The 12,747-nt window shown below is 36.2% G+C and overlaps 1 protein-coding gene across 8 annotated transcripts in view; it reads left to right on the forward strand.

Annotated features, from left to right (window-relative positions):
- The window catches only part of RAPGEF5 (Rap guanine nucleotide exchange factor 5), a 353,892-nt gene that overhangs the window by 294,209 nt on the left and 46,936 nt on the right, over positions 1-12,747 (forward strand). For all 8 annotated transcript variants that reach the window (XM_032483865.1, XM_032483867.1, XM_032483866.1 and 5 more), the window contains 2 exons: positions 7,802-7,880; positions 11,615-11,756. In XM_032483865.1, the coding sequence (XP_032339756.1) occupies positions 7,802-7,880; positions 11,615-11,756 (221 nt within the window). The remainder of the gene's footprint in view (positions 1-7,801; positions 7,881-11,614; positions 11,757-12,747) is intronic.

The raw sequence follows: 12,747 nt of genomic DNA on the forward strand, positions 1-12,747 counted from the left end.
GCAGGGGTGGGGTGTAGAGGTCTGCTCAGGCATTCGCATGGATGGACTATTCATCAGGCTAGAGCGTGTAGGTTGCACTGTGTGGTCCTTTAATGATCTCACCAGTCAAATTCCAAACCCTTGTGACAGTTGAGACTTTATCTTACAATTTTGTCTTCACCACCGCAGAGAGCATTGTGATCAACCCTAAGTAATAGGTGTCTGGTCATTTGTTGCGACTAAACCTTTCTATGTGCCCCTGAACCACAAGTGTCCCTTTCACCTGTATGAGAAACAGAGCAACTATATGATACTGGAAAGAACTCTATAACTCTTCTGGAAACCAGACACAAAGGCATGTCTGCTGTCAGTCACTGGTTAAAATACTTGTTCTAGAAATGTTTTCAAACAGGCAGTACATTAAAGTAAATTTTCTTGTATTGGAAGTTTTCAGTTTGCATACAGTCTTATGCCAGATTGGTTAGAAAGAGCCTTAGTTATGTAAGTTGTATTTATTTTAAATTAGTACGTTTGCAGGATATTTTTTTATTTTGAATGTATCTAGTGATCATGCCAATTCTAAGCTTTAAAGTAGGCAGTTAATTAACCATTGCTAAACTTTGTTGAAAATAACTTCTCTTTGTATCCCTAAAATTTCTGTTAATCAGAAACAAAAAATAAATGAATAAATAAAATTTTATTTGTCTGAAATTCAATGCTAATGATTCACAATAACCAACAGAAAAATTAATATTCAGAATGATGATGTATTTCAAGTTTTGAAAGAAAGCTGATTATAGAGATTCTTCTTAAAGCTAGGAAGATAAAAATATCATGCTTTTTTTTCAAAGGCTTATGCAAGTATTAGAGTTATTGCTTGAAATAATCATGCCTGAGACTTCTAATTTAAGATTTAATGTTTAAATTAATTTTTGTTTCATGACATTAATTGGCATGCGCTTAGGAACACAGTTTGTATCTTAGGAATGCATTATATTATGTTAATCATACAAGGTGCAGCAACTCAGAGAGGTCAGTTACATTAGACTGAGTGAATCTGACAACGTGATATTTTTTCTTGGTAGATGCTGGCAGAGTGGTATTGAAAGCTTCATACCCATGACAGTTTCCACATTCTAATTCATATAGTTAAGTAAAATGATACTTGCATTGATCATCATAAAGAAATTTGTCCTCCTGGCTCATTTGTGAGAGCAACTGCTGTTGCTGATCAATGAGCTATTCAACTGCAGGAAGAGTCTTTGGGGAGAAACTGTGTGGTTGATGGTGTGAGAACTGATTATCAGAATATCCTTATTTCCTTTCAGTCTCACTAGAGTATGCTGCTACCTTTACCAAGGGGCCTCTCTAAAGCCACCAGACCAGGGACCATCCACACACCAAATCCAGTGGCCTTCGAATGTTTTGTCTCATGAACCTTCTTCCAGCAACTTTTAACACTTATGAACTACTCTCTTTCCCAATCCTTCTTTCTTGTTGGCTTCTATTACATTTGTGTCTTCCAATTCTCCAGTTTCTTCTTCTCTCTTCTTTAACTTACCTTTCTCCTACCATTGCCCAAATATGAACATCCGTGGACCACTGCTTGCATCTTCCTAGGACTGAATCTGAGAATTCATGTTGTTCCCAGCCATCCTTTTTATACAGTAGCTCCCATAATCATCCAGCCTTTTTTAGCAAACTCTGGTGTTTGATATTTTTGCTCAGTAGTTTCACTTAAAGTAATTTCGGGAACCCAACGTTCAGCGTGTTTAAAAGTGAACTCATCCTCCCTCCCCTTATTCTTACTTTATCCTGTGTGACTTCCAGGATGCAACAAGTGTAAACCACCTCCTGTCACTTCTCACCTTGACAATCTTCATTCAATTCCCTTTCTTTTCCTATAGAGCGAGCCCCAGGCTCCTTAGTCTAGGGCTCAAAGACCCTCCAGGAATTGGCTCTAACCCAGCTTTTCAGTTACACCACATGACCTCTTCCATTACTGTTTCACAATTTTACTGTAGACTAAGACTTATAAACTCACATGTCCACAAATACTTAATGTGAACGAGTGAAGCCAGCCAGGGTGGAACTGTGCGCAACTAGGGAGTACACCCTGCAGACAGAGCACAACTCAGCTCTAAGCCATGGTTGCCGTCTGAGATGTGGACCTGGTGGTGCCACATCTCTGATTTTCAAATATTGTCAGCCAACAATAACAACAAAAAATCTTTAAGGGCAAAATAAGCCTCAGAGGCCACAGGTTTGTGACTCAGCCACAGACACACACCCATCCACCCCTTTGCTCACACACTCCATCTCTTTCTCCACCCATCCTTCCCAGAAGTTCAGTGGTCATCTCACATGCCACCTTTTTGGTGAAATCTTCCCTGGCATATCCAAGTCTCCTTCATCTCATGTGACATTTTTGGTTAGTGCTGCTCAGTTTCAGTGTTACCTTACTTGGTTCATCTCATGGGGATACATGTCTCAGCTCCTTTTCTAATCAGGAGCTGGAAGCCACGGACCAGGGTTGTGCTTCCCTGTCCCTCAACCCCCAGCGCCTTAACTAATGCCTCTATCTAGTCCGTCCTTAGTACACAGTTTGTGTTGGTTGCCTGGTGGCACTTGGGGAACTGGGACAGGACATACATAATGTTATTTTAGGAAAATAAAGAGCAGTTAGTATTTATTGAGTGCCTGATGTGTGCCAGGTTCTCTGCCGGATGCATTAGATATCCTGTTCTGTTTAATTGCTGCTACAGCTCTGCTAGGCGTGGATGTGATATCCACTTAATAGGTGATTTAACTAAGGCCCAGAGAGTTTAGCTACTACCCAGGTAGGAATCCAGCTCTCTGATTCCCTTTGCATGATTTATACTGTTTTCTGAGCTTCCCAGCAGACTGGGCAGATACATGAATTGTGCCTGGACACTGAGAGCAGCTGATTGGGGTAGGGACAGCAGGAGCTCATGGGGCTTCTCCCTTCTGTAACGACAGGGTGACCTGCCACCATGACCCTTTCTCTGTGTAGAGAAGATAAAAGTGCTGCTTTTAATACTCCGTGCTCCTAGTGACATTTTTAAAGGGCAGCATGTGGAATTAAACACAGGCAAGGACATAAAACCTTCAAATCGTTTTTTCCTAAAGAAATGGGATGGGATTCCAAAACCAAATTTTACAAGTTAAAATAAAAACGGATTTCATTATTGAAGGAGGGCCATGCAATCCTTTTCTATAATAAGCTCCTGTCATTAAAGGGATGACTTTTAAGATACGGTGTAGAAACAGCATTAAATGAATAAGCGTTTCTTGTGCAACTGATACCTAAAATAAAACAAGATCCCAAGTTTTGGCAGTTTTTGAATGGCTAAGCAATACTCTGGTTGAATTGTAAAAGTAGGCAGGAGTTGAGTGAATTTAAAAACTATGACAAACAGCTGCACTTGAGGTCATTAGTGTTACTTTCTGAAACGTAAAATACAGTGAGCAACAAGTATGGCTTTTATCAGTGGCATAGCACTTTAAGATTGAAAAGTGAACATTAATTTTTGTTTGTTTGTGTTTAATCAAATTACATTGTACATTTTGGCATTGCTTCTCAAAAAATAACGGTAAGTTTAACATTCCAGGGCCAGAAATGGGCCTTTTCAAGTACAAAGCTTTCTTGGCTCCTTGGAATAAAGGTTAAATAGAGCATATTTTATAGCACCTTAAATTTTACTGCAGCTGAAAGCAGAAACAAAACGGCTAACAGTACTTTAGGGAGTATGAGTTAGTACAGAAATGTTGAATATTCACATTACCTTACTTAGATTAAATGGCTCCTATAGGCAGTTGTCTGTCAAAACTCTCTTCATTTGCTTTCTTGGTAATTCACTTTAACGGATGAGTAGTTTCATTTTTGCAATGTGTTTTGCAGTATTGAAAAATAACTGAAGTAAATTTCTGTAATTGTTCCTATGTCACCCTATACTCATTTTAATTTCTAGATTTCAGGGTTTGTTTTTGTTTTTTCTTCTTTTCCAAAAAAAAAAAAAAAAAAAAGCATTAAGCTTAGACCTTTTGGAAACATTTAGATCATTTCCTTTAATTTGATTAAATTTACATAATAGAACCCTATCAAAAGGATCTGTACCAAAACAGTTACTATTCCACTTTGACACAGCTCTGGCATGTTCTAGAAACACTTGTGTTTTGCAGAAATAAAATGGAAATTTTTAATGCTTGATACCCTTAAAGTGATAGAAAATAATTTATGCATAAAAGAAAAATACAGTCAAGTAAAATCAAATAAAAATAGACAATTCTTTTCTTATGCCTTAAAAGTAAAACAGTAGCAGATGATAGGGAAAATTTCTGTATTAACATCATTATGCCTAATTATAGGCATGAATTTTAAAGACATTTCTATCAAGGCTTTAGATTTTGACAGCACATAAATATATTTTATTTCAAGTTACATACTTCTTAAATCTATAATAGTATTTGCCTTCCAGTTTTGATTATTATAAGCCTGTAGCTTCTATACTGCAACAGTAATTACTGTATTTAAGAAAGCTACTACAAAATGCTATATTATTTTGGGGAAGATGGGGGTATTCCCAAAAGGATGGCTGAATATTTTTGTCAGTGATGAGCCAAGAACTTGGGATTTGATTTAGTAATTAATTTAATGAATTGAATTTCAAAGAAAAGTTTTTTTGTATATTAATACTTCGGTATTCATTAAGCTAGAAATCAAAATGTGTATCTTTGTATTCAGAATTAGTCTATACGGCAACTCTGAATGTGTTTAAATGAAAAATGTTTTTTATACACAAAGGTGCTTTTTTACCTAGTCTTAAATTACCATTAATTAAGCACTATATAATATAATAGATAATTATAATGTTTTAATGGGGATGCCGATGGATTTGCTGGTCTTTCTAAATGGCCATTGTGGCTAGTAGTCTTCAGGGGATCATTTATATAGCCATTGTGGTTCTAAAAATATCTCTAAATACCAATGGGACAGCCTGTTTTGAAGCATGGTTATTATAAAATACACTTTTATTTGAAGTGTGTTGTTTTCATTATATCAATAAATTACTTTCATGAGCAGGAAACGAGTATCAATGCTGAAAAAGAAGAAAGGAAAGCTGTTTATACAGAAAGTTTTCAGGACATCATGGTAGTTTAATAGAGAAAGATTTAAGTTAGGAGTACTGGGAATCCATTCTATTCATTAGGATTTTTAGTTATTCTTTTCATTAGGTTTTTAACTAGAGCTGTTTTTATGTAGCCTCATTGTTTTAATTAATATTTCTATGGCAGAGAGGTAATTAGGTACATGCTGTTAAATATTAAATATGGTATAGCTTAGGGGAAAATAAGCATTTCTAGGTCAAAGCCCTTAACAAAATATTATCATATGTGAGTTGATTAATTGAATTGAATGCCAGACAGTTTTGCCACCATCCAACCAGATTCTCATAGTCACTCAGTTCATTATCTAAGACTGTTCCAGAATGGAATGACTGGTGATGTCAAAGGTTTTTCTTTGTATTCTCAGCTGCTAATGGAGTAAATCTTGATTAGAGAATACTTCCAACCTCATTAAATTAGCTAAGTATAAGACCATCCCAAAGAGTCTGAACCTGAATGTCACGCCAAGAATTTTATATGCTGCATGTGTGAGGTTCTCAGTGCTATCATCCAGTGGTTTCTCTGTATTGTTGGCTCCAATCTCTAGGGACCCACTGAAAACCCCCAAAATAGATTCTGGGCTACTCTGTAGTCCTTGCTGGCTGTATCTAACAAAGAATGCAAAAAAAAAAAAAAAAAGAAAAAGAAAAGGAAAAGGAGTTCATTTCCACTCAGACCAGAGAAGTTGAGGATTCTCATCAACCATATTCAGTGCAGAGAAATGTTATCATTTGTGAACATTACTGTTCAGTAGCATCCCAGAATGATAGTTTTCAAGTTGGATTCCAAAATACCCTGGGAGTTCAGACATTATGCCATTGTTGGGTCTTAACTTTAACTATTTAAAACACTGTAATGAAAGAGACACAAAGTTTCCAATGTATAGTCCAGATTTTTCACTAGAATGCCCAGCTGTTAACTTGCACTGCCAGGTTAACTAGTTTGGGGTAGATCTTGTAATAAAGCTTCTCCTGCCTTTCTGTGCATAGATTTGAATTGTTTGTAAACAGGGGCCCAGAAGAGAGCGCCCAGCTCTGCTGGGAATGCAGGCTGAGCATGTCCACTCACATTCAGTTGTCCGGTCAGCCACGTTCCCACTGTTTTCTAGTACGGGTCTCTTTATGCCCAGTGAGGCCCAGGCACATCTGTTGGAGGACTTGCTCTTGCCACAGAGTAATAGTGAGTGAGACCAATGACTGTGCACATACTGCAGTGTGATAGAGCCTTACAAATTTAGGCTTACTTTACGTTTTGGTGCCATTTGTCAAATTTATTTTTTTAGTAAGGAATACTTATCTAAAATAAATATCTTTGAAGAAATTCTCCTAATACTCTTCATTAACACCTCTGGTTCATTTAAAGGGCCTCTTGAAAGTTGAAAGCAAACTTTTTTGTCAACCATTACCATTGCAACCACTTACCTGTGTGGATCAGGGTTATTGTGATATTTTGCAACATTAACAAACCATAGAAATAAATTAACCCCTGCAGCTGATACAGGAATGTAGATGTCATTCACAACCTCTTTTTATCAGAGTTTTGTGTTCATAAGCATGGTCTTGTTTTGCGTTGATAACTTTTAAAGTAAATGTTGCTGGTTATTTCTAAAATTCTGGAATTTTTCCAGTCTTCAATATAGAGTTCTGTACCAGGCAGTTCTTTGTACTTAACACATTTATGGTGTAAGAGAGCATCAGTGCTATTGAGTAGACAAGCTCATGATTCTTAACAATTTATTACTATTTCAAATAGCTCAAAATTTGATACCCAGAATGTAGAAGATACGAAAATTAAGTATCATAAAATGCATTTTAAAGCAAGGAGATTAGATAAAGAGTGCTATGGCAAAAAGTCTACTTTGCATTCTGAATATAAATCTTTTCTATCATTTTGGAAATTATATTGGAGGTCAGTTTTCCTGTTTAGCAGTTCCATATCATAAGCCAAGAGGCAATAAAAATGGAGCCTGTTTTTGTTGGTTAAAGAGGTGGAAAAAGAAATTAGGAAGGAGTATGTCATGACATTATGCCTGCTCTCCACTTTTAACTGGGCTTAACTTTCTCTTCATGGCAATAAGAAAATCACTCATCACTTTCCCAACTTCTTACAGATGCTTTCCAGAGATAAAGGTGAATGGCCTTGGAACCTGATGTGTGTCCTCTGGGTTTTATTATCCATTGTTCTTGCCCTAGACCTTGGTAAATGGCTTTAGAAAAAGCCTTTACTTATTGGAACATGTAGGCTTCATTCCCTGTAGGTCTGGAGTGCCTACCTCAGAAATCTTATAAAATTTATTTTTAAAAGCACATTTTTTATGCATTGGTTTTCATAACATCTGTACCCACAAATATAAATGATGTTTTAGGAAAAAAAATGACAAAATTGTATGTTTAGAGAGACTTACAATAAAAAAGAAAAAATACTTTCATTGCTTGAGGCATTCTATATATGGAGTTTGTAAAAATAATGGATAATGTAATATATTTTGTGGCTGAAATGCTCCTGACCTCCACCCTCCTCCTGCCACCACCATTTATCATGTTTCTGCTGTGCACACTGTTCTGCGGCCTGGGTAAGCAGCTGCCCTTCTTATCACCGATTTGTTCACTTTGTGTCTGTTTTCCTTCCTTTGCAGAGACCCTCCTTGACGACTTCCTTCTCACGTACACAGTCTTCATGACCACTGACGACTTGTGCCAGGCACTGCTGAGGCAATATCCTTCACTGACCTCGGGACGCTGCGGCGGCTTCCTCTCACACCGAATGTCTCTCCTTAGGAATGAGCTGCCTTTCTTCATTTATTCAGCCCCTCAGTAGAGTACAGCTATGTCAAATACGTCGTGCTCGCCAAGGTGAAAGATGAAATGAGACAGACGAGGCAGGGGGACTGGAAATGCAGAGCTGCTGTTTCCACATTCCAAGTCAGGGGTAAATTGTACTGCCCGTATTATGTTTTCTCCAAACCTCTGTCTCCAGGCTTTAGAAATCTGGACATGAACTTGGCCTACTGGGTAAACCCTAGGGTCAAGAGGTTGAGAGGACTGACAATACATGAACTTAGGAAACAATCAGCCAATTAGTGCCAGACCACTCAGGTGGGAAAACATATGTATGTGATAGTGTGTTTCTGGGCAGGTGCCCCCAGGGGAGACAAGGGTTCCCCGCGTCGGAGGTCTTACCCTCAAAGTCAGTTGTCATTTCGGGGCTTTGTCAAGGCATGTTCTCTTAGGATGATGGAAGCTTTAGGATTTTATACACCAACTAGAACAGGTGCAGTAGATGAAAGGCCAGAAAGCCAAGCCAAGGGAATGTATTCAAAGTTTCCAAATGAGTGTCTTGCCTCACAATGTTTAAGGAAGATGCTGCAAAAGTATTTCAGTAGCCCTCTTTAACTGTCAGGTTTTTACTAAACCAAACTGAAGATTTCACTTGAGCCCACATGAAAATTTTTAGGAAGATGGGTTGTTAGGGTTTTTTTGTTTATTTGTTTTTGCATATACCTAAGTTTGATTGAGCCTTGATGGTAGTGGTCTTGGTAATAATCTTCTCCTGATAAATAATTGTTACATTTCTTCCCCACTTTACAGCATTTTCCTACTTAAGAGAATACTTTAAAACGCCATAAAGGCATAATCGAAGTAAAATCCCTCTTAATAAATATATAAACTAAAACTAGTCATTCCTTTTTAGTGCTTGACTGTATTGCATGGCTACACAAAGCTACAAAGGTATTTTGAAACTTTTTAGAACCAGTTCGTAAAATTGATCTTGAAACATTGTTAGTTGTGAATTTGGAAAATTTCAAAAACAGACTTCTTCCACAGCTTCCAAGTAGGGGTGTTACTAGGAAATTCAGCAAGAATTACAAGGTTGTCAAGTTCTTCTTTATAAGTGTTTTGGAAAAATTACCTATGAGCTGATTTCTTCTACATTTTAATGTTAACATAATTCCAAAAGAATTACCACCTGTTAAATAATAGTTTGTTTTACAGCAAATTAGATGCCTTCAAACTATTGTTTTTAAATATGATCCTATTTTTATTTGTGATTATTATCAAATAGGTTAATGCCTCATAGAATTCCCCTGAAGAATCTCTAGAACTTTACTTGGATATAAACATGTTTTGAGTCGTTGGTCAGGACATTTTATATGAATATTTAGTTACAGTTCCTAGCAGGCTTTTTACTAGTTATAAAACTCATGAAATACAGGACATTTTAAGCCAGGAGTCTTCCTGCATGATTATTTCAGTATATTTGCAGGCTCTGCCTTTTATGAAATAATAAAAACTACAAAAATATGGCATCCATATTTAATCTGAAATATATTTATGTACATCTTAGTGAAGATATCTTTTATATTCTACTGCTATCACCTTCTAAGGAGAGGTCTAAATTATTTTTTTGTTTGTTTTTCCTCGTTGATTTTGAACATTGCTTACAGATTAGAGCCGTTTGTGCTGTGTTTGGATATCTCACGTGGATATTTTACTGTGATAAAATTTAAAGCTTTTCAACTTTTATCATCAAAAAAAAGCATTACTTAAGCTCACAGCCCTCGGTTGGCTAACGTTCAGTGCATTATGCTAAAGGTATAGCTCTCACCTAATACCTTCCCACTGTCCCCTCCCCCAGCTAAACGTGTACATCAGTGTAATCTAGCATGGGCAAAATGTGCAAGAATGAATGGACCCTGATACAGAAAACCAGGAAAGTACAAATGTAAATTTAATCAGTAAATATTTTTAAAAATACATCTTGTAGGGAAGAGAACAAGATTAAGTAACTACACGGTGGTAACTATGAGTAGAGGAGAGTAGTTCAGGTTTCAGTCCTTGAAGTTGCTTAATCTGGCTGGTCCATGATTGTAGAACAGATATGCAGCCGCAGTAAGAAGCTCATCTCTTCACCTACATATGCTGACATAAAAGAAAGAAGTTGTTAGTATTTGTTAATTTTCCAGATGTTTTTTCTTTATCATTAGTCAAGCCATGATAGTTAAAGGAAAAGAAGAAAAGGACAGTGGAAATAATTTAAGATAATCTTTATATTTTGCCTTTCAAGAGAAACACTAGAAGAAAGATACTCTAACAGATTCTTTATGTGTTTGCCTGAGTTTATTTCACAGGTAGAAAATCAAAGAAATCACATGACCTTGATGTATTTTTGCAGGTTGAAGAGGCAGTGACTAAATTATGTTTTAAAATAATTACAAAGCCTGATACAGAATGTGTTCCTAATTTGCAGTTATAGATCAGCATTAAAGAACACAGAATCCTGTCCAACAACCCCAAAGCCTACCTGTGTTTGGTATTACAATATTTTCTATTCCTACTTAACTTTTCAGTGTATCCAGGATACTCAGAAATGATAATTTGGGGAGCAAAAATACTAGGTTGGTTTGGAAAACACCAAGCTTCTGTCTCATTCCTAAGGCTTTAAGTGTGTTGCCTTTGAGGTTGTTATTTTTATATAATTTTAACAGCATAGTTAATGTGCAGTCATTGTATACAAATGAGGAAATGCTTGTAAATACAATAAAAATAATTCACATTCTCTGAAATCTCATTAACTTAAGAAGCCACTGTTAACTATCAGTATATATCTTTCCAGGTAATGAAATTATTCATATAAATAAGCATAGTTAATAGAAATGGATCATCCTAACTTATTCTTTTCTTACTTGTTTTCCTACTTAATAGCATATTGTGAATGTCCTGTGTCAGTAAATGTACCGCTGGACCATCGGTTTTAATGGCTTTAGAAGAGCCTGTTAAATGAATATGCAGTAATTTATTTAACTGTTCTCAATGGCTGAAGCATTTAGGTTACCCCTATTTAATTCTTTTTAGTCCCGGTGAAAATAAAAATTAACAATTCTTTTTTACTTACGTTTGCACATTTACCCAAATTTTTTTCAAGTAGATTCCTAAGGGTGGGTATTTGAATCACATCACAAATGATACTCCAGAAATCTGTGCTCATTTGGGCCTACTTTAGAAGTAACTGGTTTCGTGGAATGTGGGTTTCTGAGGATCAAAGTTTATCTGGCCTAGTTCTGATCTAACTTTTATGGAAACGGTGTCCACCTATATAACGAGGCCGGATCTCTTGGAACCACCCTTGATGTGAATGGGCCGCCTGGCATCTCTTTGGGGTGGCATTAACCCCTGCTGCCCAGGGGACTGTGTCGTCAGCTGTCAGTGTGATCCTCTAATCCTTATCCTCGCAGCCTGCCACCAAGTCTGTGTAAATCATTCGTGTTGACTTTTGCTCTTTTCAGTGAGCATCTTTTGCTCTCCCTGCACATTCTTTTCTTCCTGCATCTTTGGATACACATAGTTTTTTTGGAAAAAGTGCTTTAGCATATTTTGTGAAAACAAGAATCAACAGATTGCCTCATATTTTCATTTTCAACAACGTAGTATTCTTTCTTAACCGTCTGCACCTATTCTGCTAAGAAGTTTCAAGGCAAAGAAAACTCAGATGTTCCTTGTCGGAAACGTAAGGTCTTGCATCTTGTTTCCCAGTGGATTGCTCTGTACAAAGACTGGTTACATGAAGATGAACATTCAAAAATGTTTTTAAAGGTAATGTGAAACTTCTAGTTTAATGCCAAATGACTGATACTATTTTCAGTTACGCTTTTCAAAAATCTTATTCATAGGTTACAATCCTCCAACTTGTTTGTAATATTCAGGTTATGATTCAAAGTATTGATTTGTTTTGACTTCTGAAGCCTGATATTCCTTACAATAGATAGAAATTTTTTAACTTTAAATAATTCAATATGAATAAATGTTAAAGGCAAATTTTACAATAATCTTTTAATTTAAGGTTATATATTTTATAAGTCATGGGAATTTTGATTGCAAATGAAATAACTAAGGAAGGTAAAATAAAACATACTTTTAAAACTTGATACTATTTAGTATGTTGACATGTATTATAAGTTTAAACTAACCAGCCCCATAGCTATAATAATGGGATAAAACTATATTTATCATTTAAAAACTATATTGACAAGGTATACATTATGAAACCTTTTCAGGACATGGTGTTTTTTGAGAAATTGAAGTAATAATAACTTGTAACAAAGATACTAACCTAGATTCACATTTGAAGTTAGATAAACTTCAAATAAACTAGTCATTATTAGGCTGCAGTATCTTTTCAACACAGATGATTCTCTGGAAATGATTTGTAGACAGTCAGATTCCTTTGGCCACCAAAACCATATTAGCTGTGCAGGTTAGTATAGAGAGGGGTAGAAGGGAATTCGAGCAAGGAAGAGTTCTATTTCAGAATAGACAAGTGTCTAAACTGACTTTACCTTTCATGAAAGAAATCACTTTGATTTCGAAATTCAGGTGTCATTTAGACATCCAGTTGAAAACTGGTGTAAACCAACTCTTTGATTAAAGACAACTGGGTCATTTAATCCAATTGATGTCTTTTCCTCCAAAATGATTATGTGGATATTATTTCTAAACATACAGAACAGGCACGGAAATCTTGTATAGTTAGCCAGAAATCTCTTAAGTTTCCAGTGTTCCTTACCTGAAGCCCCTAAAAGCTTCC

This window comes from Camelus ferus, chromosome 7 (genome assembly GCF_009834535.1).
Source record: "Camelus ferus isolate YT-003-E chromosome 7, BCGSAC_Cfer_1.0, whole genome shotgun sequence".
Taxonomy (NCBI): Eukaryota; Metazoa; Chordata; class Mammalia; order Artiodactyla; family Camelidae; genus Camelus; species Camelus ferus.